Below are 26,535 nucleotides of genomic sequence, written 5' to 3' on the forward strand. Positions count from 1 at the left end.
TGGGGGAAAAAAGAATATAAATCTAGAGCCTTATGAGATTCTCTGTGCAACGATTTCCAATAATGCCAGCATCCATCTGTCATACCTGGTTAGGGCATAAGGAGAAGGAGGCAGAGCAACAGAGGGAGAGGGAGATATGACCTCACTCTAACAAAGTTGAACTAACACTCACTCCTGCTCCTCTCTTCTCTTTTCTTTCCCTAAACTTACCAGGGGCCTCAAGGCGCAGATGGCAGTGCAGGACAGAAGGTATGAGGTTCTCCCTCATTCATTTACAGCTTACGGTTCATTCATATTCCGTGGCAGTTTGACCCATACATGCTCATCTGCATTCCTCCACATTCAGATATGCAAATATCAGCAGTGCAGGATTCTCTCTCCTAAAGCAGATGCAAGGGAGCTAGCTGAAATAAGCTCCAAGAAACACAAAGAGGCCAAAGTGCACGCGCACATCTTCAGCACACCTACACACGACACCACATTAATAGGTCTTTACCCACATGTGCATGAATATCAACCTGTACAAGTCCACGCACCACAGCTACCCACTGACGCATTGCTGAATTGCTCCCACATCTGCCGAACTGCACCACTGTAAGCCTCCAGTGCCATGTTGAGACATCTCAAAGCAAACCTTCGCCAGGCTGAGCTGGAACTAATTTGCCTTCTTGGATGTTCTTGGTTATTCTGCAGGGAGAATCCGGATCAGATGGTGCCAAAGGAGAAAAGGTCAGTTCTGTGTCTTTATTAAGTTTGAGGTTAAACAATTTCTTGTTTAGACTACTTTATTCTGCTGTCAGCGAGATGGATCACCCTAATTAGTGAACTAAACTTTGTATATATTGCGTAGCCTGAGAGTAATCCTTTATGCAGCTTTAGCTGCACCTGTCGTGGAGCACCAGAACATTTCTGAGTTCATTCACCGTATCCGAATGAATCCTACCTTTGATCTGTCGACATGCTTTAGGGGGAGCCGTGCTCCGTGTGCCCCACTCTCGGAGAGTTAACCGCTAACCTCGTCCCCGGGGTCATGACCCAAAACCTCCAGCAGAAGGGCGAGAAGGGAGATGCTGGCATTGGACAGAGAGGAGAGAAAGTAAGTGTGTTCTCATGAGAAATAATTTGATTCCAGTGTCGAATAAAAAGCAGTTTGGAGTCAGCTCAGTTCAACCTTATTGTCCCCGAGGGGAAATTTGTCCGTTAGTGACAAACCCTCATAAACACAACCAAGGTGAAAACAATAACAAACAGTCTTATCTTGTTATTGTGGGAGGATGTTGGTCACACTGAAAGAAAACAGTATATAACAGACATGGTTGAAGACTGTTTGACTGAATGTCTTTTTCTTTCTGATTTGTTAATAGAAGTGTGTTTGCTAGCATGTGTGAGCAGCGACGAACACCTTCATTAAAATGATGCATCGTTCACTTTTTCTGCTCCACAGGGGGAGCCAGGAGATGCAGGATCGCCTGGCCTTAGAGGAGAGAAGGTAAGTAAAATAAAAAGAAACAGGATTGGGGGTAGGTGACCTCAATAGCAGACAAGGCTTACATAAGGGGAACTCACTCAGTAGGTTGCTGAATGGGGCTCTTAATAGACTTCATGAGGAAGATAATCACAGCAGTGCGCTAATTTTAGGGCCCAAAACTGTCTGCCATAGGGATTTTACTCAGCAGGGAAGTTATTCATGAAGAGCTTAGGTAGTGAAAAAACAGAATCATTCGACATGGCTGCCTGTAGGGTGCTCCTTACTCTGAAATATGAATTACCTATTTAAAACACCCATCCATTTTTATCAATTTGTGAAATTCAGACACAGTAGTAATTCTTTTATTTGTCTGCAGGGTAGCGCAGGCAGCAAAGGAGCTGACGGTAAGCCGGTAAGTTCAGATTCAGTTCTTGGGAAGGGAACGTCTCGCTCTGCAGCCTGATTCCATGATGTTGTTAATGAAATGTGTCCATGCGACAGGGAAAACCTGGACCAAGGGGACCCAGTGGCAAGGATGGACAGAGAGGCGCAAAGGCAAGAGAATACAGCGACAAACTTGACTGTGATGCTCTCCGGATTTTAGCCTCAATGGCTTTCCAGTTGTTGTTTCCTCTGTAATCAGGGTATTTCCATTTTGTTAGTAGTGTAATGCATTAGTTACAAAATTATGTACAAGATAGAGACGTCACCCTTTCACAAGCAATTGAGAATGCTTATGCAGCAGGGTAGCCAACCTGTCACCATCTTAGCTTCCACATGGACATTTTCAGTGTTGAGAAATGAAGCAATTTGCTGCAAACCAGTAAAATTACTGTTTAGAGGAGAACTTGTGGCGTTTCCTACCACACGCCGCTTTTTGATAGGCATCTGTCGGCTCTGGCTTGCTAACATGACACATGGCATTCCACTGAGAAATGGCAGCTAGCAGCAGTAATAACGGTAACACATGCTACACAAGATTAGCTTTTGCAGGAGAGTTAGTGGGAAATTGCCTTTGTGTCCCCAACACTCGGTGGGCAGTGTGGGTGCAGGCACAGAATCCGCCTCACACAACATTTGCATAACATTTGTGTTGCGTATATGAAATACTGCTGTTTGCCCACACAAGTTAACAACAGAATCCCTTTCATTCTAGATATTGTATTAGTCAGCATCAGCATATATGAACCAAAAACCACAAAGAGCCAAAATATACCAAACACTGTTTATGCCAGATCGATTACATTAGTGCAAAACCTTATATTATGTGACAGCAGAGTCTACAGGCAGGCATCTCAACACAGGATTTAATAAGTATTGTTGTCAGCTACAGGGATCATGAACAGAGGCTTTGCAAACCCAATTTTTTTCTAAAAGTTACCTTGTTGGGATATTGAACTTTTTCCACATGTTACTTGATTTATGCAGCTGTATGCACAAGCACCTCACAGTAATATGTCTCAGAAACCCATCTATATGTGCATATTTTCTGACAACACCGTTTAATACTTTATCTCATTCCATGCCACTTTCATATTATATTTATCTTCTGGCAGGGGGAGCAAGGTCTGCCTGGTCTTGGTCTTCCTGGCCTTAAGGGTGAAAAGGTAAGCCTACAATTGCTCTGTGCATCTTACGGGTTGATTGCCATGCAAACTAACCCTGCCGACTCCCTGCCGTTCCCCAGGGCGAGTGTGGCTTGTGCCAGCCGGCCGAGGTTGGCAGCGGACCCGCCGGCATCAAAGTGCCCGAGGGAACAAGAGGCAAGCCAGGCGAACCGGGCCTTCCGGGTCCGCCCGGACCTCCAGGTCTCGGAGCTGATGGCAAACAGGTTAGATTGCTCTGTGAGGAAACAGGCAGCCAGCACAAGAATATTTGAAAGCTTAATCAATTTGAATTTATCCAAAAGTGTGCAGGCAGCTTTTTGGATCAGGAATTTGGTTTATCTTAGATTCTTTAAATCTGTTTGAAGCGTTTGCACTGTTGCCTTGGTTGCAGTGAAGGCAAACCAGGGAGATTTGTCAAAAGGGCTGGAAAAGTGACTGATGCTATCCTCACACTCACAACACTGCATGCTGCAAACACAGAGAAACTCACAGTATGAACTGTCAGATTCATTCAGATTGTTCAGACTTCCCATGATGAAAGCTGAAGGCCTCTCAAGACTTTCTTGGTCTGTCCTGTAGAGGGCACTGTGATGCTCTCTGAGCCCCTAAAGAAGCAAGGACTCTTTAATCCCTGCTGCTGACATTGACTTGAAATTGTTAAGGATTGTACTTCCTATTTTGTGCTGATAACTCACTTCATGTTGGAGTTTATTAAGTTATTGACTTCTTCGCTAAGGAATTGTTTAAATTGTAAATTGTTTTATTGTGCTGCATGTTATTACATATTATGTTACTGTGCTTTTATTGCATTGTATTATCATACTCATGTGACTGTGCATTTGTTCTTTAAAGCCTGAATGAAACAATACAGCTTGACTGAGTGAACATGGAACAGTGCTGTAGTTTAGAACAGGCAGAAACATTATCTGATTGAATCTTTCAATGCCGCGTACACCACCACTGTCAAAATTATCTCTGTTTATCTTCACACGAATTCCATGAAACCAAAACAGCTTCTTCATCTTGTTTTGTTGCCATGGCGAAACAGATTAAGCAGCATCTGGATGAGTCAGAAGTATGAGATGCTGAAAGATTTCCCCCCTGAGGGTGAATCAGCCATAATGCTCATTATATAAATAGGATATGCAGGGATTCTCCTCTTTATGGACAATTGTTACTTGTTAAATGACACTTAAGTGTAATAAATCTGTGTTGGATTCTGTCACTTTATGTCAACAGCTACCTGAATAGATAGAGAGCCTTGCCCGATAATTGCAGACAACTGCACATGTGTTTTAGAGCGTAGGTGTGTGCATGAGCCACACACCTGCACGTGCATCATGTATCTGCATGCATTTGTACATCACCTTCTATTTGCTTGCACAGGGCCCGCCAGGTGTTGCTGGTGCACATGGAGAAAGGGTAAGTTTCTTATAGATCTTCTGTCTATTAAAAGCTTCTCTCTGTGTGTATTTTCACACACTCTATACCACCGGTGACCCAGCAACAAATCCACACCACGTTGAACAGCCTAGATGTTAGCTGAGAAATTAAAATCAATACATCACTGTCTCTTGGGCATTTGGTGTGGTTTTTAAATGACTCCATGTCCACATGCCCAAAACAGTCCTAACCTGGAGGAAGTAGACTATTTGGAGACACTGGTGGCCTTTAGAGGCTGAGTCAAGCTTCCTTAACTAATTTGACATCTACTGGGACCAAGAATGTCTGCAGGAAAATCACTTCACTTGGTAGTGAATAATATTTCAAAGAGCACAGGAGCTCTGCTTTATTTCAGGTCAGTAAGTCTGTCTTTTGGACTGTTCGCTTCACTTTACCGAAAACACTGGGACATAAATCTGCCTTCAACAGAGCCAGGCTGCTTTAAATTACGTTGAAGCTCACAATCACTTGTCTTGGACCTCAAAATAGAGGCAGACAGATACAGGATTTTTGAGGCTGATGCCATTATCAGCATTTGAGAGTTGAATAAATCTCCAAGTAAAGCAGAAACTCAAATCATCCAATAATAATAAAAGTCACTTGCCTTTCATAATGCAGCTGCAGAACAGATAACAAAGGGAATTTAAAGGTTCCCTGTGAAGTTTTCTTCTAAACAAACAAAAGTCGATTATAAAGTTGGAATTTTTAAAATCTTGCTTTATTTACATCTGTGTTTACTTGCCAGCCGTCTTCTTGACTGCCTTTGTCATTGCTTCATTTTTTTGGCACTAACACTGAAGTCACTCGTAAAAGCATTGCTCCATAGCATGACTAGTGGTCAAACACTCCACAGGGTACCTTTAATGTAAGTATTGTAAAGCTACAGAACGTAAAGTTGACTGTCATGGCCTCTCAGCATCATATTTTAATGTTACCAGGGTGAAAAAGGAGATCAAGGAGATACAGGAATGGATGGAGCTCCTGGAGCCCCAGGACTGCCTGGAGAGCCTGGTCGGGATGGACTAATGGGCTTGAAGGGAGAAAAGGTACAGAGAACCTGAACTGTTAAGTTAGATCAACATTGCCCCACCTTATTTTTCCTCTGCCTAATTTGATACAGACATTTACTGAGTCTGTTGTAGAGGGTTTACAGTGTAAAAGCATCCATGTTTTCTTCACAGCCCTTATCGCTCGTCACAGACTGGATATGACAGACATCTAGTTGGGTCTTCTTGAGTTTGATTTTGACGTTGGTTTGATGTCCTAGATACCATTGTCCCACTTTTGGACCAGTGATGGTTTCCAGTGGTTAAAAATGGACTGGCTACTGGGGGCGCTGTTATTTTTTAACTTCAGTTCGATTGTTTGACTGAAGGTCCCTGGATCATGCGTTGAATTTGTTGTGTTTTCCCAGGGTGATGCTTGTACCAGCTGCCCTTCTCAGGGCGCTGTGGTGGGTGATGGTGTAGCTGTACAAGGCCCCAAAGGAGAGAGAGGAGAACCCGGTGCTCCAGGAGAAGGGAAGCCAGGCAAAAATGTGAGGGAGTCCTGTAATTATTTATGTATTTACTTCCTTACCTCTGGCTCTCTGTACTATGAGAAATGCTGATATTTATCTTACATTTTTATCATGTGTTTTCTTTTCAGGGAAAACCAGGCTTACCTGGTGTGCAGGGTCCTGCCGGTCCCAAAGGAAACAAGGTGTGAATGTCCTTTCATTTTGTTTATTGGGTGAATGTATCATACCGTGTTTATAAATACGTGTGGAGGATTGTGTTTACTCATGTATCGCTGACAGATTCCCATGTGTGTGCCCCCTGTAGGGAGAAGCTGGAGTTGCAGGCGTCGGCTTTGCAGGACCTCAAGTAAGACCGATGTCTCCTTAAAAAGACACATCTGGAAGAACAAAAAAGTTTAATGTGGAGCAGCTCTGTCGTACTAAACATAAACACAGCTCCTAGATGGATGTGGTCCTCCTGTGATCTCAGTAATGAACACCATATCCTGCCATGATATCAGAGTTTTCCTTCCTCTTAGATCTAACAGTAAAGTCAGGAGGTTGTAAATAACCATTTAAAAATAATCCTGGGTCGTTCCCGCTGAAATCCTTTGATTCACTCTGGAATCTTTATTGCTTTGCTGACATGGGGAAATCAGTCCTTCCCCACTACTCCACTATAAAACATCTCACGACGCCAGGCCCCCTCACCCAAATCTCCACTCTTTGCTTCCTCACCACACCACCTAAACCTCCTGCCTTTCCTTTTGTTTTGTTTTTGAATTATCCACTAGGGTGAAGAGGGACCAAGAGGGCTCCCAGGACTCGTTGTAAGTTCCCCTCATATTTCTCAAGTCTACACTACATACCTGTATTTAGTTTTTGGTCTAATATGTGTGTTTTGTGCAGGGACCTCCTGGAGTCAGAGGACTGACTGGCCCTGTCGGCCCCGCAGGGGAAAAGGTAGCATAAATGAGAGATGTGGAAGCCCAACTGATTGTTGCAACATGCAATCAAATGTACACATTTTGTTTGAAACAATGAAACCAAGTGTTTTTTGCTCATAGGGCTTTAAAGGAGATGGTGGGCCTCCAGGACCACAGGGGCCTGTGGGTGCTGGAGTAGCAGGGCCCCCGGTAGGACATTAATGCATCTTTTTACATACAGTATGCATGTGGGCATACACTGCCATGCTGCTATCTTGTCAAACGCTGTTTCCTATTTACTTTTTCACCCACAGGGCAAAGATGGAGCCCGCGGTTCTCAAGGATTGCCAGGAGCTGATGGCAGACCTGTGAGCCGTCTTGTTCCTTTTGTTGTCTTAAGCATGTGTCACATTTGCATGTTTTTGTACATGAGCATCAACAAGTGGAGGTGATGTTAAAGAAATTTCAGTTCCGAACTTGCGGCGTTCCGCCTGCGTTAGCTTCTGTTCAGAGTTTTAATTTTCTTTGAGCTTCTTTGGGAATTGTCCTTGATTTAGGCATCATTTGTAACCAAGGATGTCTGCCTCGATCCAAAACAGAGGCAATGTCTGCTCCCATCTCATCCTCTGTCCCCTGATCTGCGCTCAGCTCACTGCCCCGTGAGCTTTCTTCTGGAACAACAAAGCAAGAGTAACCAAGTGTTTGTGTGTGTGTGTGTGTGTGTGTGTGTGTGTGTGTGTTTGTCTGCGTGTGCATTTGTGCTGTCTCCTTCTCTTGCAGGGACTTGATGGAGCTAAGGGGGACAAGGTAAGTCTACCGTTTTGTTTGGATGAAGGGATCTGGAGGGGTTTGAATACAAGGGGGTGGAACAGATGGTAATCGCAAGAGATGGTTCAACAGCCCCCCCCCTGCCTCACGCACACACACACACACACATGCGCTGACACACGCATGCACACGTGCCTCGGGGGCACAGATAGAGTAGCAGCGGAGGTGACGAGTGTACTGTTGCTGGCAGACAAGAGGAGTTTCGGGGGCCTAAAGAGAGAGAGTGTGTGAGACTATTAATTACCGCATTCATCAGAGCCACCAGTCCAGACTGTCACTGAGAGGGTGGGAGAGATGAAAAAGCAGCAGAGGCAGTGCTTAAGGGTCTGGAGGAGTGTGACATGTGGGACAGGAGCCCACAGTTACAGAAGGAAAAAGAGAGAATGAGCCAAATAGGTAACATTTTGCAGAGGATTCAGAATCTTTATTCAGTGTATTCATGGAGTCTGGAGCTATCCTGGAGAGCTCATATATATTGTAAAAACCTGACTTTAGAGGAAAGTAGTGAGAGGGGTGTGTAATTGGGGATATCATGCAGGCTCTTCCGATTAGAGACGTTCAGTGAATTGCACCTTTCTTTACATCGTAGCGCCACGCAGTCACTGTGTCCTTGCACTGCATTAAGGTTTTAGGGGCAAATCCGTGTAATGCAACGCTTTAAGTTCACAAAGCGGCGTGAAAAAATCGTTCGTAGCATTTCATCCCCTGCAGTTCAGAGTGTCTTTGTGATGCATGAGATTTCAAGATTTAGCAACGGTGCACAAAAGAGTCCTGAATGCCAAAGAGTTCTGACTTTCTTACAGTAGCGAGAGTGGCTTTAATGTTGAATGAGGACTCAGTTTTGCAGCCTGTGCTTAAAATTGTGCAAAGAGTTTCACTTTACCATTTTTATGGGTCTTTTTTTGATGTATATTTTAGGGTGACCCTGGAGAGTGCAACTGCATAGGCCCAGTGCACACGGGCGTAGGCGGACCTGTGAGTACACGCGTGCACACACACACACACACATATGAAATAAGCCCATGTAAGCGTACAATTACTTTAATCCAGAGAACTGTTGCCGCACAACAGGAGTCTGAAAACACATTGACTCTCAGAGGGTTTATTACGACTCCACAGGGGACATGTTGAGAAAAATGTTCATGCTCAGTTATTTCCCACATTTGTTGTTATTATTCTTAACTTCACACTGTGCGCTTTCTGTATATTCTGTTTGTGCAAGCGCTTGCGCTGCTCTGATTTTGACTACTTTTGCCTTCCAGGGAGCTCCAGGAACTGCGATAAACATGTGGCAGCCCGGGCCTCAGGTCTGATCTGTCAGCCAGCAGTCTCGACTGATAACTTGGGCTTTGTTTGCAAGCTTTCTGTCATTACCTTGAAAAGTTTCTTCGGAAAAATCACAGACTTCTTCAGCTGTGTTCGACTGTGAATGTGTGATGTCATTTGTGGCCGTGTCTTTGCGTGTTGTAGGGCCCACCGGGACCTCCTGGCCCCCCTGGCCCACCTGGGCCCCAGGGTGTTATCGGCATCCAAGGACCACAGGTAAGAGACAGTGGCAGCTGGATGGTGAGGGGGGTCTCTCTTCAGTTCAATGCAGTAGCTGCTGCACCAGCCTGGATTGAATTACAAGCTACTTATGATGGAGGCTTTCAGCTTGGGCGTTGGGGTACTTCAGAAAGGCAATGCTTCGCTATGCTTTGCAATCTGAAGGGTGAAGAAAGTTCATAATATGCATGTAGTGAATGGAGGGACATTGCATACTGAACGTTTGCATTAGTTTGGTTTAAAATAGGCTTAGAATATCAGGATCAAATAGGAAATGCACTAACCCCTCTGGTGCTGGTGCTTCCATTTTCAACTCATGTGGGAAGCAACTGTGCAGGCTTTGGGAATGTCCGTCAAGACATGAACAGTTATTTGAAGGTCTTGTTTAATATGATTTTTTTTATTGCAAAGCATATTTAAGGTACCAGTTTGATGACTTTCTAAAGTTTGTAATTCAAGCAGACCTTCAAATAAAGTGTTTCTGTGATCTGTGTTGCAAGAGTCAAAGGAGTAAGAAGTGGTGATGTTAACTTGATGGCAGGGGTCATGTCTTTAGTGCTGAATACAAATGTACCTTCAGATCACTGAATTCGGTCAGATTTTGAGGTTTTTTTTAAGTTTCATAAGACATGGCAGAAGGAGGCGCAGGTTTGACCACTTTGAGCCTGACCCTTTGACTCTGGTGGAAATGGGAGTGGCTACCCCGTGATTGGCAACAAACCAGTTCAACCTCAGTTCCTTCTTTCAGGGTATCCCTGGAAACGACGGGATACCGGGGAACCCGGGTTTGCCTGGATACATCGTAAGTAAAATTAGAGAAAAGGGGAAGAGGCCGCTTGCATCTAGTGATTCAAAGTCTGAGGCCTTATGTATAAGTCATGCAAAAGCACAGAACAAATGCAGTTATCAGGAACTGGGATTTCTACAACAGAAGGTCAAGAAGCTCCTTAGTTTACTTAGTAACTTAGGTTTTATAGGTCACAAGTTGTTCATTAATGGCAAGAAATTAAGTAATAGAAGAGTATTATGTGCTGCTGTTGTACTGTTAAAGAGGGAGTTGATATCTATTTATGGATTACTGTGGGAGTGGACATAAGGCTCATACATATGCCTGCATATTTCATGGTGACTGAGATGTATTAGTAAACACTACATATGCATATTAAGAGTTATGCATGTGGCCTGAGGTCTGTGGATAGAGCTACTTTCCCTACAGTAAGTGCAAGGACACAATGTGGAGGAGGAGTTACAGTTGTGAAGTTATCTGTGGGTTCGTTTTTTTTTTTTTTTGTGTCAGTGTTGTTTCTTTGAAGTCTGCTGATGGCTTAATTTCATTAAGGGAACATCAGTGCTGATCTCCAGCCAGCACTCAAGGGGAACTTCACCTTCAGCACAGGAATTAAAGTAGTCGTTTAATGGAGGAAAGGGAGGTCCTGGAAGATCAGATGAGCACTCTGGAAAAGATTTCAGACTGATGTAATAGAAGCTCTCTGCAGAAAGGTGTTGATGGCATATTAAGGCACACCTCTATTGTTCCAGTGACTGCAGTGTTACACATGCAAACAGCCATGATCTGTGTTTTGATGGATCATGGGTCAAACGATGAGATGCACAGAAATTATTGATAGTTGTGGAAGTTCAAACCAAATGCTATATTGCTACATGCTCAAATATCAGAAGTTTGACTATAGTGGAAAGGTTGGCACCTCCTGCCCTCAAAACACTCAGTGCCTCTTTCTTTCACGGCTCTGCAGGTATCAGGCCCGACGACAGCTCTGCTTTTGAAACATAGCAGAATGTTGCCCAGTGAATTCACAGCGTTAGCAATTTGCGGATCCCTTTCGAGTCTCTGAAGTGAACATTGCACAGTGACGTATAATTACAGAGAACTGTTTTCTGAACAAGGCCAATAACAGCCAATCGCGTGCAGCGTAAAATAGCCTTTCTGGCTAATGGCTCCAGTTTGAACAATGTCAAATGGGATTATAATGACTTTGAAACCAGGCCAGGTGCTTTTGACAGACTCCCTCAGTGGAAAGGGTCCCACTGCTTCGACAGGGAGCAGACCGTCTTTCACGCTAAATGTGATTGGGCTTGTAGAGTGAGCAGTTTTATTTCAGAACCGGCTATAAATAGACAGTGTAAATCCGTTGTGGCATTTGTCTAATTTTTAACGTGTGTGTGTAATTTTTATTTTCACTTGCACATATAGTGTGTGTGGGCAGAGCCAGCTATGAGGGTGTAAGAAGCGGAGACCACTGTATTTAAATGTGTAAAATAAATTCGACTTTTGCAAGAAATACATTGTAAAATTTGATTTTTAGTAGGATTATTCAGAAAAATACAGACCAGCGTTTCTGTAATGCACCTGAAAATGTTTTATAATTGTAAAGTAATGAATGTTTGATAGAGACAGTGTGCAGTTGTACCACAGTGTGAACAAAAAGTCATTTCTAAACTGAACAGGCCTCTTGGATGAGGGCTGAAATGTCCTCAGCTCGGCCCCCTTAGTAATTTATTTGTTTTGACATTGAACAGAATGAGATTGTCCTACACACACATATTGCTCACAAAGGTTGTTTCAGTTTGTGGCAGGTTTTTTGCAGCTTTTGGTGATAAAGTCAAGCGTGTGATTTCAAAGCTCTCTGACAGATTCAACAAATTGCAATACAAATATTGTGCGCCAGTGTATAAAAGGACAAAAATAGATTTAAATGCTACCATTTAACAGTTGCAACAAAGTTAAGAAAAGCATGACATAAGTCAGTGAGATAGTGTTCGATTAGCTAATTTAATAAGGATTTGTTATTGGAAAGTGTATCTGAAGTCAGAGCAATAAACTTCTGTCACTGCAAACTTCGACTTGTCAGAACAGATGTAACTGTGCAACTTCAAGTGTGTCACTGTGTGTACACTAAGAATATTGGGAACCTGTGTTTCAGTTTGTTGGATGTTGAAGAAAATAGCGGATTTTGATAATTAGACTTTCCCTTAATTATTGTATTTTATGCCAAAAGGTTCCTAAATGAATATTAATTCAGTTTGTGCTTCCCTGGCCCTTCTGCAGAATCCCATTGGACCACACCAGCTGCCTCAAGACTCCACTGGAGCACACGGTGATGTAAGTTCATGAGGAAAAGTGCATTTTGGGGAATGGGGTTTTATTGTGCTCAGTGACTTTTGGCATGAAAACTGTTGTATGCGTGTGTCTTCAGGGAGACTGTGGTGAGGGCTGTTCCCAAGGGTTGCCGGGGGTGCCGGGCATGGCCGGTGCCAAGGGAGAAAAAGGAGACGAGGGCAAGCCTGGTGTAAACCCCTTGGACAGCTGTGACAGGGTGAGGCTTTGAGGCACTGGGAGTGTCTTGTCTAAGCACTTTCAGCTTCGCTCTGTGATTCTCCGTTCCCAGAATCACGTGCAGCGTCTCTCATCGCACAGTCGCTGTGTTTGTTCCCGCGCTTTATGGCAGTGCCTCGTTCTGCATCGCACTCAAGTCTGCACGGCTTGATGTGAGAAGTCTGACAGCAGCAGCAAGGCATTACTCTGATAACGTATTCTTCTGTCTGCTTCCAGTGTCTGGAAAGACTGCAGAGAGAGCAGGCGACACAACCAGCGGTCAGTTGAGATCATCGTCATATTCCGAGGACACTCACACATTCACAGAGACGTATGTGCTCAGTTCCTGGTGTTTTATGTCTTTGCCTCATAGGACAGTCAATCCTGCACAGGAGTACCTGGAGCTCCAGGAATGCCTGGATCACCAGGAATAAGAGGAGAGCCAGTGAGTCTGTGACTGTATTCTCATGTGCAGGCTGTTAATTTAATATATCTTTTTATATCTTATATATCTATATATCTCTTCTTTCTCTATTTTTACCACAGGGTGCACCAGGAGATAGAGGCCAAGCAGGAATGCCAGGAAACATTGTGAGGCAACTTTCAGCAACATGTCTGCCTCTTACTGAACCTGCTCAACTTTGACTCTCATGAAGCTCATTTATAGTCGAGAAACCTGAATATTTTGCAATGGTTTCATTTAAGACTCATATTTTCCTTTTAATGGCAAGAGTTTGGACTCTGATTCTGAAATCAGCTGTGTAGATGTGCCTGCAGTGCACACATATGCAGATTTTTAAAGTTTTCTGGGACTTTGAACACATCTTTCTCCAAATTACCTCTCATACAAAAATGAACAAATGTTTGGAAATTGCAAAGTGCATTTTAATCAGAAGCTTTAGATGTGAAGTGACTTGAGAGGAGCTTGTGTTTGACACGTCCCATGCTGTCACAGCACCCCCTGCTGGTCTGAGCGAAGGGGTCGCCCATCACACCAACCTCTTAAATGCTGATTTACAGAAACACACGCTAGCCCTCGTGCAGAGTTGCAGTTTTATCTTAACTATCAGAAAGAAGTCGTAACCTGCTTTAACCGGAGGTGTACATTGCACTTCAGTTTATCTTGTCTCAGGTGTTCCCTTCACTGTTTTCTGTCCACAGGGACCTCCTGGTTTCCCAGGTGCTCAGGGCCCACCTGGTTTACCTGTAAGTCCTGTCACACATCCAACCTCATTTTCATATTTTTCTTCTCTTACTCTGTTTCAATCAATGATGGAAGAGGTGCTTAGATCTTTTAATTGAGTACCAATACAACAATATAAAAATATCTTTATATATCTAAAAAATTAAGTACAAATACACAGATCCGGATATATTATCAGTTTAATGGGCTTAAATCAAACGCCCCCTGTAACTGACATATTATTATATGTGGTATTATTTAATTGTTAATCCTGATGCATGAGTGCGCATGCAGCATTTTACTGTTGTAGCTCATTAATATACAGTTTAGTGCAGTGATATCAGGCCAAAGGTCCAAAGGGCACCAACAGATGATTAATTTGTGAGATGATTAATTGGGCTGCTGCTACACAAGTTTGTATTCATATTTCTCAGAGCTTTACTTTTCTTTGCAATATTTGGCCCTTTTGTCTTTTTGGCCTTCAGATTAAATGAAATCATCTGAGAAATGTAGTGGACTAAGAGATGGGATGAAATGTAATAAAGTTAAGGTGTACAGTGGTATTGAAGTAATAGTGAAGTATTAAGTGCCCCAGAATTGTACACATACCTGAGTTGTTGTACTTTCCACCTCTGATTTTAATATCTCTATCTAATCTACTTGTCTCTTATTTTTGGCTTCTTCAAATTCCGATCATCTCACTCTTCAGCCGAACAGCTTTGATTATACTGTCTTTGCCATGTCTGCGTCCTCCCTGCCTCCCTCCGCGGCGCTTTAATGAAAGTTATTTCAGATGAGGAAGCGGCTTGGCTGTCTCTTTCTCCAGTTGTTCAATTATTCCCCCGTCTAAGTGATGGAGAGCGGGGCCGCTGTGCAGACAGAGCCGCCCTCCCCCTCCTCCACCTCATACAGATTTATTGTTTTAGGAGAATAGAGATGCTAAATGGATGAGCTGTGTGAGCGCTGTGTGGGATCCATTTGCAGCGTAGCAGCACTTTATAGCAGGTGTTAGCATCTGCTGTGTGCAGCGGTGTGTCCGTCTGCACTGTTTGTGGGGGAGAGGGAGGGAAGTGTGACCCTGTCGCCACATATATTACTCATTTTCAGCGGTGAGGAAGTTGCTCACAGTGATCAGCTACTAATTAGTTTCTCCTCAGCATGATCAATTGGTTATTACTTTCTCTAAATTACAACCCTCAGTAATCATTCGAGTAACTAGTCATACAACCAAATCTATCTCACATAGATATTCTTAGCATTTTTTTGAAGTTCAGCTTTACTGATTTATTTATTTTAATGTGAATTTGTGTGAATAAACAGCTCATCAACAGTTGGTTCTCACTCTCAGTTGCCACCATGTGAAAATAACATGAATCTCCACTTCTTAGCTCCCAGCTTTCATCCACATTCTTATTATTCTCCCCAGCACTCAACGGGCTTCCGCTTACAGCAGCTGTTGCTAGGAAACAGATCACAGATGCGTGCTAACATTTGTGTAAAAACACCATTCTGTATTTAATTAACAGACAGGTTTTAAATGCATTGTGGAATCGGTCTGGAATGTGATCCCAGTATTTTTCAGCTCTGTAGCACATTGGCTTCTTCGCCGTCTTTGTTTGTCTTTTGCTTTGTTTGATGGTAAACAGATGGAGTACTTAAACATGTCTGCAGCTTTGGTCAAATGCACCTGAATCTGCAACACGATAACAGAGGGAGGGATAAAGAAGAGGGAAGCAGCATTTGGAAAATCTGTATTATTTGTGGGGGAAAAAATAAAAAATTCACGAACCCACTGGAGCGAGCAGGCGGTGTTCCGCCTCTGGATATCAGCATTGCATACGTGAATCACCATCCTGAGTCGTCACGGAGGCCTAGAGCAGAGGACAATGTGGGCAGGCCCAAAGAGAGACTGCACAAGCCAGTTAGCTGTTTCCTGTCTTCGATACTGACTTGCCTCGTCCTTGGCTCATTCCCACCTCTCTCCCTGACATACATATCGCATCCTTCATTTTCTTCAGGGTCAGCAGGGCGAGCGAGGGTCACCTGGCCTCTCAGGAATGAAGGGCGAGCAGGTAAGTATCTGTCAATCAACTTCCTGGAATGTTATTACGTGGGAAAATAACTGCCTTCTCCGTCTGATTGATTGTATGATCTTTACCTCAGGGCCCTCCAGGGACGAACGGGTATCCAGGAACCATGGGACCACCTGGACTGCCTGTGAGTTCCTCTCACTGCCTCATTATGAGGAACTATGGGACTGACAGCAATCTGACAGCTGTAACTGACAGAGAGGTGGTTATGTTGATATGTGAACTGACATTGATTGACTGTCTATATGTATTTGCCAGGGACTGAAGGGCGAACGTGGGAGCGCGGGAAACAGTGGTCAGAAAGGAGAATCAGTAAGCCATCACGCCATCGCTGTTATGTAACACACAATGCATGTGCAGCTGGGCTTGTATATCACTGGCTAACATTTCTTGTCCTTCTGCAGGGTCCTCCTGGTAACCCTGGGTACCAAGGACAGGCGGGCACACCGGTCAGTGTTTCATCATAGACTTTGCTCTATAAGCGATATTTAGAGCCTGACTCATTCGTTTATTATCACAGACTTTTATAACTGAGAATAATGTAAGCTATTCTGTGTCTGCAGGGCATAAAAGGAGACACGGGACCAGCAGGGCCTGGTGGTCCCAAAGGGGATCAGGTAGGTAAAACATGTAACAGATAAATGTGATGATTAGATACAAATCAAACACATATTCATATAGTACTCTTTTATATTTTAAGGGCTTCCAAGGACAACCAGGTTTCCCAGGACCACCAGTATGTAAATGCTTTCATTTCTTTATGGCAAATTCTTGTCTATGGAATAGCTGTAGTGACTTTGCACTGTGTCTTTTCACTGTGTGTATTTTTAGGGGCAACCAGGTATTGCCGGCAAAACTGGAAGGGAAGGGCTCCCTGGCCTCAAAGGTGAAAAAGTGAGTACAAATCATATATGCAGCTGGCTCCAATTTGCATCCAAATGATCATTTGTTGTACTGACAATCCCTGCTTTCAAAGGGCAACGATGGCATTCAAGGCTCTCAGGGACCCACTGGACCCCCAGGCTCACCAGGCTCCCCAGGGCTGATGGTACACGCATGTTATATTCCTGCATATTATCCGTTTGACACATTCCAACATATCTATGAACTGTGTGCTGTATCTCACTCTCTGCGTTTGCAATGAAAGGGCGCCCCTGGTATCGAGGGACTGGATGGAAAAGATGGGAAACCAGGCCTGCGGGTGAGTTACGCACATGCATCACATCACATCACAGCATGCCCACACACGCGCTGAATATCCAAACACACCCTGGAGTGATGCTATAGCGGGTACAGTTTAAGACGCGCATATAATAGTTGCCCTTTGGCACTGGCTATTTTTTTGTTATCAGGGAGAAGCAGGCCCTCCAGGCCCAGCAGGACCACGAGGAATCCCAGTGAGTATCACCTCTAACATCCGCATGACCTGATTTGATTCTCGATTCACGCAGTGCAGAGAACAACATGAATTAGACATGAGGAGCACAACCCCGATTCCAAAAAAGCTGGGATGCAATGTAAAGCATAACTGAATGTGATAATCTGCTAAACTCTTTGACATATAGTGAAGCGAAAACAGCACAGAGACAGTGGCGTGCACAGACTTTTTGAAGGGCAGGGGCGAAAAGGAAAAAAAGGGCACATATAGCGCATCCTCGCCACTGAAGAGGGCACTTTAGCACGCATTTTGGCTCCCAGGGGGCACTTTAGCACGCGTTTTGGCTCCCAGGGGGCACTTCAGGGCGAGTTTTGGCGTCCAAGAGGGCACTTTAACACACGTTTCGGCTCCCAAGGGGGGCGCTTTAACACGCGTTTTGGCTCCCAGGGGGCACTTTAGCACGTGTTTTGGCTCCCAGGGGGCACTTTAGCGCGTGTTTTGGAGTCCAAGAGGGCACTTTAGAGCGTGTTTTGGTTCCCAGGGGGTACTTTAGCGCGTGTTTTGGCTCCCAAGAGGGCACTTTAGCACGCGTTTTGGAGTCCAGGAGGGCCCTTTAGTGCGCGTTTTTCAAAAACTAGGCCACGAGGGGGGGCAGTCGCCCCCCTGGCCCCCCCCTGTGCACGCCACTGCACAGAGACAATGTATTTAATGTTTGACCTTGTCAACTTCATTGTTTTTTCTAAATATACGCTTATTCTGAATTTGATGACATGTGGACACTTGGTCAGGACCCCTTGGTGGCACTTTTTAAGGCTTTTTTTTTTCAACATGCAGAGTAGTTTGATAGACATCTATAGACAGATTGCTTGGATGAATCATGCACAGGACTTTCACCCAGGAGATCAAGGTTTGTTTTTGTAACTTATGTGCGTACTAAAGTGAAGTAGCATGATGCACATAATCAGTGATGAACGAGTAATGTCTATAACTAACGTTTGTAACTAACTTATTGCTTATTTTAAGCCAAACCATGATCTTTTCCTAAACCTAATCAAGTGCGATAGATTCACATTAACCACGTGTTGTTGTCAGCAAGCTTTATTTTGAAGGTCTAACTGGACATTGATAATGTTGCACATTGCATATTTATTATTGCTAACTTGACGTCAGAGCCATGCACCTGCAAAACAGATGCTAAAGGGGAACATGTTGACACTTTCGGGTCCATGCTGAAATATCTCAACTATTAGTTGGATTGGCATGAAATTCATGGTCCCCAGAATATGTATTTTCCTGACTTCACTGATCTTCTGACTTCTCCTTACCAGCAGGTTTTCACGTATCCTGTGAAATATCTCAACATCTACTGCGTGGATTGGTGCAAACTGTTGTACAGACATTCATGGTCCCCTGAGGATGAATGCTGATGACTTTAATGCCCACCTTTCCGATTTTAGATTTTAGTAAATGTCAAGACAACTATTGAATGTTTTGCCATGAAATTTTGTCCAAATATCCATCGTCTTTAGAGGGTGAACTGTAATCCTCTGACGTTTCTTCTTGTGCCAGCGGTAGATCAAACGTTTCTCTTAAAATTTCTCAACATCTAATGGATTGGCTCAAAGTGCTATTCCTAGTGCTGTCGTCAGATTTTTAATTTGTCCAGTACTTTGGTTTATGACCAAGTGGCTGCAAAATGAACATTTCCATCATCTACAGATGTGCTTTATGTTCCATGCTAATTAGCAAACGCTAACATACTGACATTTTAAGTTCAGCCTCACAGAGCAGCTACTGCAGCACAGCTGCAGTCTCTTATTAAAACATGAAATCACTTAGACATAAATGTTAACGTTGTGTTCCTCCAAACATCCATACCAGCAGTGCCCTCATTAGTTTTCACATATTGTAGCTTGCTTTGTTGGATACAATCTGTTCGGCATCACCACGGCATTCTAAAGGTCTTCATGGAGAGATGGATTCACAGTGATTTTTTGAATTGTGACTTGCATTATGGATGTAAAATTAATGCACATCCATGTGCATTAGTATGCGCTATCAACGATGAGCCTTGTTACCGTTGCAGAGATCACTGGTGATGTGATCCCATTAGAAACTTCTGAGCTCTCTGTCGTCCTCTAAGATCACTCTAACTTTCTGTCGTGTGTATCGACACAGCCCAGATAGTGATATTCACGCTCTCTTTTTTCCTCTCTCGTCCGCTCTCCGTATCTCAGTTTGTGTTCTGCCCAAGAGCAGGTGTTGGTGATTTCAAAGACACGTCTGCCCGCTCGTTGGCAGCCTCCACTTTGTGAATTTTGACACTGTACCAATCTCATGCTCTTTGATGTCACTCCTCAGGGATTCAAAGGGAAAACTGGCCACGTTGGCTTCCCTGGACAGAAGGTCAGCCAACAGCTCATTGCTTTACCATCACACTATCTCTGTCTGTTTGTCTATTTACAGTTGCTGTCTGTTGCTTGTGCGTCAGAGTGAGTCATTTTATCAAACTGCTAATTATGAAAAGTGTCATGACACCCGTCTGGGTTTTATTACTGTGCTGCCTCGTTGTTTTCACGCATTCCACTCACGTTTCCCCGATTACCTCTTCATCACTTCTCTCATCCTCTCAGGGTGAAGCTGGACCCTCAGGTCCACCTGGCCCATCCGGCAGACCAGGGCATGATGTGAGTATTTTTTGCTTTCCATTGTGTCCATTTGGATTAAAGTTAGAGAGCACATCCATGATCTGCACACAAGCCCAAAGCAAGAGTATATGTATCATATTCAGCGTAGCCCTGGAGAGCTCTAAATGTCAATCTGTGACCTTTCCAGGGTGATCCCGGTGCCCCAGGACCTCAGGGACGACCTGGACCCTCCGGCCACATTGTAAGTTCACTGCCCTTTTAAGCTCATACATGTAGGATCTGTTGATATTTTAGTACATTAGTGCGTTCGACCAGAATAATGTATGCGTTTCTTTCCCCCCATTAGGGTTCTACAGGTCCTGCTGGACCACCAGGACCACCCGGTCCATCAGGAGTGGTAAGAAAAATGCTCCAAAACATGTAAAAAGAAAAATGCTTCAAAACATGTGACAGTTAGAAACAAAAAATGGGTGATAGCATTGAATTAGGTTAATCTTTAACATCCCCCATGGAGAAAATCGGTTGTTTCAGAAGCCAAATACATGTTGGGGATAAAATATAGCAAGCAGTGAGCACTGAGCATGATAATAATACTAACATTAGTTACGATTCCAGTAAATAATTACAGAAGATACACACACTGAAAAAAAAGAAAACAGATGGCCAGGGATAAAGATATGGTATATTATGTCTGAGTGTCCTCTGTGTGTGTGTGTGTGTGTGTGTTAAACAAGACTCAAATGCTGCCGTGCTGTGAAAAGTGTTAACAATAGGAGAGGATCTGAATTCACCATCTTCCCTCTGCAGGGTGTGAAAGGAGATAAGGGCCAAGCTGGTGACAGGGGTGCTCCAGGGATGGGAGGACCCCCAGGGCCACCCGGGCACCCGGGGCCCATGGTCAGTACCTCTCACCCTGTGTCTGCTTCCATTTATCCACCATCACCAAGTAATTTTAATTGAACACCATTCTGGATGCTTCCACACCAATATATCTCCCTTAACCTTTTTTCTCCTTGTCTTTTAGGGGGAGCCGGGCAGCGACGGTGCTGCTGGTAAAGATGTGAGTAATGTCCGGGTGTGGTGTTTGTCCCCATTAAAGTCTAATCGGAGAGGTGGATGTGGTGACGTGTATAATTCAGTCCTTTGATGGATATTTCTTTCTTTGCTTTGACAGGGAGCGGCAGGCCTACCAGGGGACAGCGGGACACCGGGTCAAAAAGTAAGAGTTGACTCAGGGTGGGACAGCGTATTCTGTGAGTGTGTGTTGCAGAGCGGAGCATCAATCATCCGTTACCTCAGCAGATTCACCCTTTTTTCTCCTCCGTTTAGCTCAGGGAGACTTAGGCTGGCGCGCTTTGGCGCTGAACGCGCTCGCTCTCTCCATTTCTGCCCTCTCAGCACCCGCACTTAACACAGTCATCAGTTCAGTAGCTCTGCAACCCACCCGCCGACACCCTCCGTCCCTCTCACCTCACTTCGCCGCTCTCCAGCCGGCTAGCCCTCTGTAGCTGCACAGCCTGTTGGATCTCTCCTCAGACACAGGCTCACAGTACTGTAGGTGGACGCAGTGATAAAGTTATTCCCTGCCTCTGGGATAATGCTATTAAGCATGAGGGGAGATGCTAGATGAGGCTATTTGTCACGCTGACAGGACGGCATTGTCAGGGTTTTAGCTGCACAGAAGAGCAGAACAGAGGAGAAAGACAAGAGCGGACTCCTCTATTCTTCTCCCTCCTCTCTACTTCAAGAGCCGCCTGTCTGTCGGTGACGTGTAAACATTAGACGTCCATTATGGGCTGCTTTGTCCTCGATAAATCACTGTCGTTAATGCGGCAGGGCTGTTTCTTGAGTGCGTTTAAGCAACCCGAGATACAGATGCAGCCGAAAAGCCGTCTTAAAGGTTCTCATCGGCCTCTTCTCTGAAATGAGGCCGATGAGACTCTTCGCACGCCTCTCAAACCTGGCGGCAGATAAAAGCAGAAAAGGCAGAGCATAGCCGTTAGCCATTTGCTTTGTGGCTGGGAGCTAGATGAAAAGATTGATACCACTCTCACGTCTCTGCGTTGAATAAGAAGCTGCAACCGGGAGGAGTTATCGTATCTTAGCTTATCTTAGCTTAGCTTAGCTTAGTTTAGCTTAGCTTAGCGGAAAGAGCAGCAGCAGTGGGATGCAGCAAGCTACAACCTGTTAACGGTATTAAACAAATGTGATATACTGGTTTAAAGGAGTGAGATTTAAAGATAATGATTGTCCGATTTCTCTGCTAACTTTGCTGGTTGGTGGAAGCAAACAACAACAAGGACGTAATTGTAGTTTATCTTCATGTTACGCTAAGCTAACGTCGCCTATCTTTAGCTTCATATTTAATGTACGGACATTGGTGTCGATCTTCCCATCTAACCCTTGGCAAGTACTGGCTTTAAGAAGTGAGAAATGCATATAATCTGTGATAATAAGTATCTTAATGGCAGAAACTCATCCACAGGTGAAAAAAAGTTAATTATCCACTATCGTAGCTGCAATATCATGACTGATATATTCTTTCATCCACTAACACTATCACCTGTGTGTGTGTGTGTGTGTGTGTCTCAGGGTGAGGCAGGGGCCACAGGCCAGAGGGGTCCTCCAGGGGAAAGAGGTAGACCGGGGCCCCCTGGTGTTGGAGGTTACCACTCCAAGGATGCACAGCCCATGATTGGCCCGGTCGGACCCAGAGGGGAGAGGGGAAGCCCAGGCTCAGAGGGCTCCCCGGGGCTCCCCGGACCTCCAGGGCCACCAGGAAATGATGTGAGCTGCATTTTCATTACACTTACAGCACCGGAGCTTAGCTTTCAGTCAGCTCCAGAACATGCAATATCCAGCTCGGTTGTGAGAAGAGGGGATGACACAAAGTATAGTGGCCAAAAGCGCTCACTAGCTCCATCTGCTCCTCTGAATAATGAATTTTTTGATTATTTGCTTTGATTGAAGTTTGCTTTTTTGTTTTTCCTCTTTGTTTCTCTGCGCTCAAACAGGCTGTCGTCAATTATGATGAAATCAAGAACTTCATCCGCCAGCAGGTCATCAAGATTTTTGATGGTGAGGGCATGTGCCGATCTCTGGAATGTTTACTGCGTGTAACTGTAGCTTCTTGACTCGAGCAGCATTTTCTCTTCAGATGTGTTTCTCTCATTCAAAGAGTTATTCCATTTCTCTGGGATTCAACCATTGTTTTTTTTTTTTTTGGGTGATCCCCCCTCCCCAGAGAGAATGGCCTACTACATGTCTCGCATGCAGATGCCAGTAGAGATGGTGGCATCCCCAGGCCGGCCTGGGCCTCCAGGGAAAGACGGATCGCCAGGCGCACCCGGGAACGCAGGTGCACCTGGACTCCCGGGACAGATCGGCAGACAAGGCCGGCCAGGAGGCCAAGGGCTCCCAGGTGAGCCTTGTCAGTTATATCAGTAGTCTTCTGAGCACCATGACAGCGACATGCAGGAAGTGTTATTCGCTAACTGATTAACGTGGTCCAAATGTGTGGCTCTCTGTCTGTAGGACCACGAGGACCACAGGGAGAAAAAGGAGACAAGGGTGTCGGAGAGATGGGAGATGTAGGACCTCCCGGAGCACCAGGTAATGTACCCCACTGGTCCATGGATCAGTGAGGCGTGCAGTGGCAGCCATTAGCAACTTTTCACCATGTGAAGTGACAAAAATGTTTCCAGTTAAGTTTGAAATGAAAAGACATTCAAACGTTTGAACTGTAATTATGCACAATGTTTTATGAACAATCACAAGCTACACCCGGTGTTAAACCCTGCTGGTGGAATTGTCTAACTTTCCATAAATGATGCTGATCACTTAAAAATGTTGCATTTGATGTTGATGAGTAAATTGCCAGCTTGATGAAAGTAATGTTTCAACAGTCTTAAATACTCCTAATTAAAATTACCAGGCTAATTCATACCACCCAAATCATCATGTGAGAATCTCTAATCATCATGGAGTTCAGCTTTAGCATCTGCAGGCACTTTATGGGAGCGGTTTATTTATTTTGGCTCGGCAAGGGCTTTTGGTTGTAAAAGCAACACGTCCAGTGATCAAAACAGGATTCTAATGTTTGCTGAATGTTTTCCTGATAATGTTCACGATCATAACGTCCTCTGTCAGAGATTTTTGTTGGTGTGGACTTTCTTGACATATTTTCTGCTGCAGTGTGAGTCAGATGAGCAGCAGCAGTAGCTTCATATTTAACCGAAGAGCATCAGAGTGTCAGCAACTGTCAGCAAAATGGCAAACTGCCTCCAACTTACATTTTTTCCTCAGGATTAGAGTACCGGGCAGTGATCATGCCGCAGTCATTTCATTCCCTCTATTTCCTTTCTTCCTCCAGGTGTCCCAGGCCCCCCCGGCTATGGTAAGATGGGGCCCCCAGGTGCTGTCGGCCAGCAGGGTGTTCCTGGGATCCCAGGCCCTCCTGGGCAGCCTGGTTCTAAGGGACGCGATGGGCGGTGTAATCCTGGAGACTGTATGAGCCATCAAGTGGAGTACAGCCCCAAGGGCCCGCCTATCAAGGGCCCCTGGTAGAGGGATCAAGCAGAGGGACAGAGGGGACTGAAGCAAAGAGACTACGGAGAAGACATGAAGCCTAAGACCGTGAACCAAAGTTATAAAATCTGACCACGAGATGAAACTAAGGAGCTGTTTTGTTGTGATCGTATAGTTGTACCCACAGTTCTCTAATGCAGCTGTGAGCAAAAATCCACCATTTCTTTTTAAGGGCCCCGCTGGAATGAGGCTTGAAAAGACGCACCAGCAGCACATTTTTATTGCATCATTCTTTTTCCCGATGAATGCCAATTCATTGCTATATTACTGCCTCTTGCTTTGTTCTGGCCTCTTTTTTTCTGTTTCGCGCTCCCTTTGTACATTTTCAAACAACCCAGGGGAGGCGACAAGAATCACAACCTGGATTTTCTTCTCCTTGATTAATTTTGGCCTCTTCCATTTTTTTTTTTATTTCTTTGCCTAAATCTGTAGGAAGAGAATACACACAATTATTGTCGCACTTTGCTTCCACCTCTCATATCTTTTTTCCTTTCACACAGAATCACACTCGGAGTGCATCCCATGCATTTCTAATAATCTGTCTCAGTGCTTATGGTGTGATGCATATTTGAATTTGACTTGCAAGAGAACATCCAGAGAAATGCATTTCAGTGCTGAAAGAGCAGATGTCAAAAACGTGCATTCATACCCCCTTTGATGGATTGACTGTTTTGTATATATTTATATTTATATATAGTGGCTTTTTATACTTTTTCAACTGATTTGATAAAAGGCACACACATGGTTAGCCACTTTTTCTTTAATTTCAATAGCTATAAAGCAACAAAAAATGCCAAAGGGATATTTTTAAGGTGTACAAGCTTTCAAAATAGAATAATGTGTTCAGTAAAAGACAAATTATTTATAGAAGAAAATTGCGTTCACACAAGAAAGCATATTGGCTTTTGTAATGATGTTGCTAAAGTTCATTTTGTGTCATTTTAACGCTGGTCTTTTTTCGAAACACAGCCATTTTAAAGCATCTCATCTCATTTTGTATTCCAAAGTAGCTGTAATAGCCATCTGCCTCTTTCACGGGGCACTTGTTAGAGGAAAATATGAGCAATTATTCAGCCCAGGTACTCACAGGTACTGTAATACACACTGAGCACGGCCACCAAGCCCTCACAATCACAGAAAGAAAATACTCTGAAAAGCAGCACAAACTGCGTTTGTAATGTTACATGTTACTGTATTTTTGAGTTGTTCTATGCTATTTTCATCACTGTTATGTCTGTAAGTCTACGGAGTCTTAAATCACGACCACTCTTACCACCTCCACAGTTTAATCAGCAGTTTAAGCTCTGAGCTGCGGTCAGACTTTTGTTTCTCACAAGCTAACCCATGGGGAAAAACTTCAAGAAGTATTAAAGTGCTTTTTAAGAAGTTGTATCATGTGGAAGTCATTGTCACCTTGTGCGGTATCAAACACTCTTAAAAACACCACCGTCCATCCAGAGACCAGTTATGAGACAATGGGCCCCTGGGCACAGACGTGCCAAAGGCCCCCCACCTCTTCTACACAGGAACAGACCCACACTGAAGTCGCAGCTGTTTTGAATCTCTTGTAGTTGTTCTGTATGTTCCCTTTCATGTGTCTTTGTAGTCGTTTTGTGCCGTATTCATCTTGTGTCTCTTCACAGTTGCCACTTCAGTCACTTCAAACAGAGTCTATGGCCCAGGGGCCCCTGAGCCTGTGCCTGATCATCACTCCATCCATGTGTCCATCGACTCTCCAGCCTGTATATGTTTCTTTCCTGTCACTGTTATCAAACCCATCATGTACCTTGCATACTGTTTGTTGTATTATGAAAGATTTGAGAAAAAAAACATACATTTTGAAAGCAGAATTGTACAAGTGTGGCTGTTTTTGCACACCCTCATGCGCATTTGAACGACGATACCATGTATCCCATGTAACTTTTGGCCTAGGTGGTACAAGAACATGAACAAAGCTGAGCATCTGCAGCTTTGGGAGTTTATTCACACGCATGAATTGA

General features: G+C 44.2%; 1 protein-coding gene across 5 annotated transcripts in view; it reads left to right on the top strand.

The window, feature by feature from the left end:
* The window catches only part of col16a1 (collagen, type XVI, alpha 1), a 65,922-nt gene extending 39,551 nt beyond the window's left edge, over positions 1-26,371 (top strand). For 4 of the 5 annotated variants that reach the window (XM_041955092.1, XM_041955094.1, XM_041955093.1 and 1 more), the window contains 50 exons: positions 214-249; positions 694-729; positions 968-1,096; positions 1,445-1,489; positions 1,845-1,880; positions 1,970-2,023; positions 3,025-3,075; positions 3,156-3,299; positions 4,462-4,497; positions 5,457-5,564; positions 5,933-6,055; positions 6,166-6,219; positions 6,342-6,383; positions 6,811-6,846; positions 6,926-6,979; positions 7,084-7,152; positions 7,257-7,310; positions 7,723-7,749; positions 8,689-8,745; positions 9,033-9,077; positions 9,241-9,312; positions 10,064-10,117; positions 12,383-12,436; positions 12,531-12,650; positions 12,887-12,928; positions 13,023-13,094; positions 13,196-13,240; positions 13,811-13,855; positions 15,851-15,904; positions 15,996-16,049; positions 16,181-16,234; positions 16,327-16,371; positions 16,486-16,539; positions 16,623-16,658; positions 16,754-16,816; positions 16,899-16,970; positions 17,070-17,123; positions 17,275-17,319; positions 19,662-19,706; positions 19,934-19,987; positions 20,136-20,189; positions 20,295-20,345; positions 20,756-20,845; positions 20,973-21,008; positions 21,123-21,167; positions 22,541-22,735; positions 22,963-23,026; positions 23,193-23,369; positions 23,483-23,560; positions 24,321-26,371. In XM_041955092.1, the coding sequence (XP_041811026.1) occupies positions 214-249; positions 694-729; positions 968-1,096; positions 1,445-1,489; positions 1,845-1,880; positions 1,970-2,023; positions 3,025-3,075; positions 3,156-3,299; positions 4,462-4,497; positions 5,457-5,564; positions 5,933-6,055; positions 6,166-6,219; positions 6,342-6,383; positions 6,811-6,846; positions 6,926-6,979; positions 7,084-7,152; positions 7,257-7,310; positions 7,723-7,749; positions 8,689-8,745; positions 9,033-9,077; positions 9,241-9,312; positions 10,064-10,117; positions 12,383-12,436; positions 12,531-12,650; positions 12,887-12,928; positions 13,023-13,094; positions 13,196-13,240; positions 13,811-13,855; positions 15,851-15,904; positions 15,996-16,049; positions 16,181-16,234; positions 16,327-16,371; positions 16,486-16,539; positions 16,623-16,658; positions 16,754-16,816; positions 16,899-16,970; positions 17,070-17,123; positions 17,275-17,319; positions 19,662-19,706; positions 19,934-19,987; positions 20,136-20,189; positions 20,295-20,345; positions 20,756-20,845; positions 20,973-21,008; positions 21,123-21,167; positions 22,541-22,735; positions 22,963-23,026; positions 23,193-23,369; positions 23,483-23,560; positions 24,321-24,514 (3,354 nt within the window). In that variant the 3' untranslated portion in view covers positions 24,515-26,371. The remainder of the gene's footprint in view (positions 1-213; positions 250-693; positions 730-967; positions 1,097-1,444; positions 1,490-1,844; positions 1,881-1,969; positions 2,024-3,024; positions 3,076-3,155; positions 3,300-4,461; positions 4,498-5,456; positions 5,565-5,932; positions 6,056-6,165; positions 6,220-6,341; positions 6,384-6,810; positions 6,847-6,925; positions 6,980-7,083; positions 7,153-7,256; positions 7,311-7,722; positions 7,750-8,688; positions 8,746-9,032; positions 9,078-9,240; positions 9,313-10,063; positions 10,118-12,382; positions 12,437-12,530; positions 12,651-12,886; positions 12,929-13,022; positions 13,095-13,195; positions 13,241-13,810; positions 13,856-15,850; positions 15,905-15,995; positions 16,050-16,180; positions 16,235-16,326; positions 16,372-16,485; positions 16,540-16,622; positions 16,659-16,753; positions 16,817-16,898; positions 16,971-17,069; positions 17,124-17,274; positions 17,320-19,661; positions 19,707-19,933; positions 19,988-20,135; positions 20,190-20,294; positions 20,346-20,755; positions 20,846-20,972; positions 21,009-21,122; positions 21,168-22,540; positions 22,736-22,962; positions 23,027-23,192; positions 23,370-23,482; positions 23,561-24,320) is intronic. The other variant, XM_041955096.1, reaches the window with a different exon arrangement.
* The last annotated feature ends 164 nt before the right edge of the window (positions 26,372-26,535 follow it).

The sequence above is a fragment of the Chelmon rostratus genome, chromosome 16 (assembly GCF_017976325.1).
Source record: "Chelmon rostratus isolate fCheRos1 chromosome 16, fCheRos1.pri, whole genome shotgun sequence".
Classification (NCBI taxonomy): Eukaryota; Metazoa; Chordata; class Actinopteri; order Chaetodontiformes; family Chaetodontidae; genus Chelmon; species Chelmon rostratus.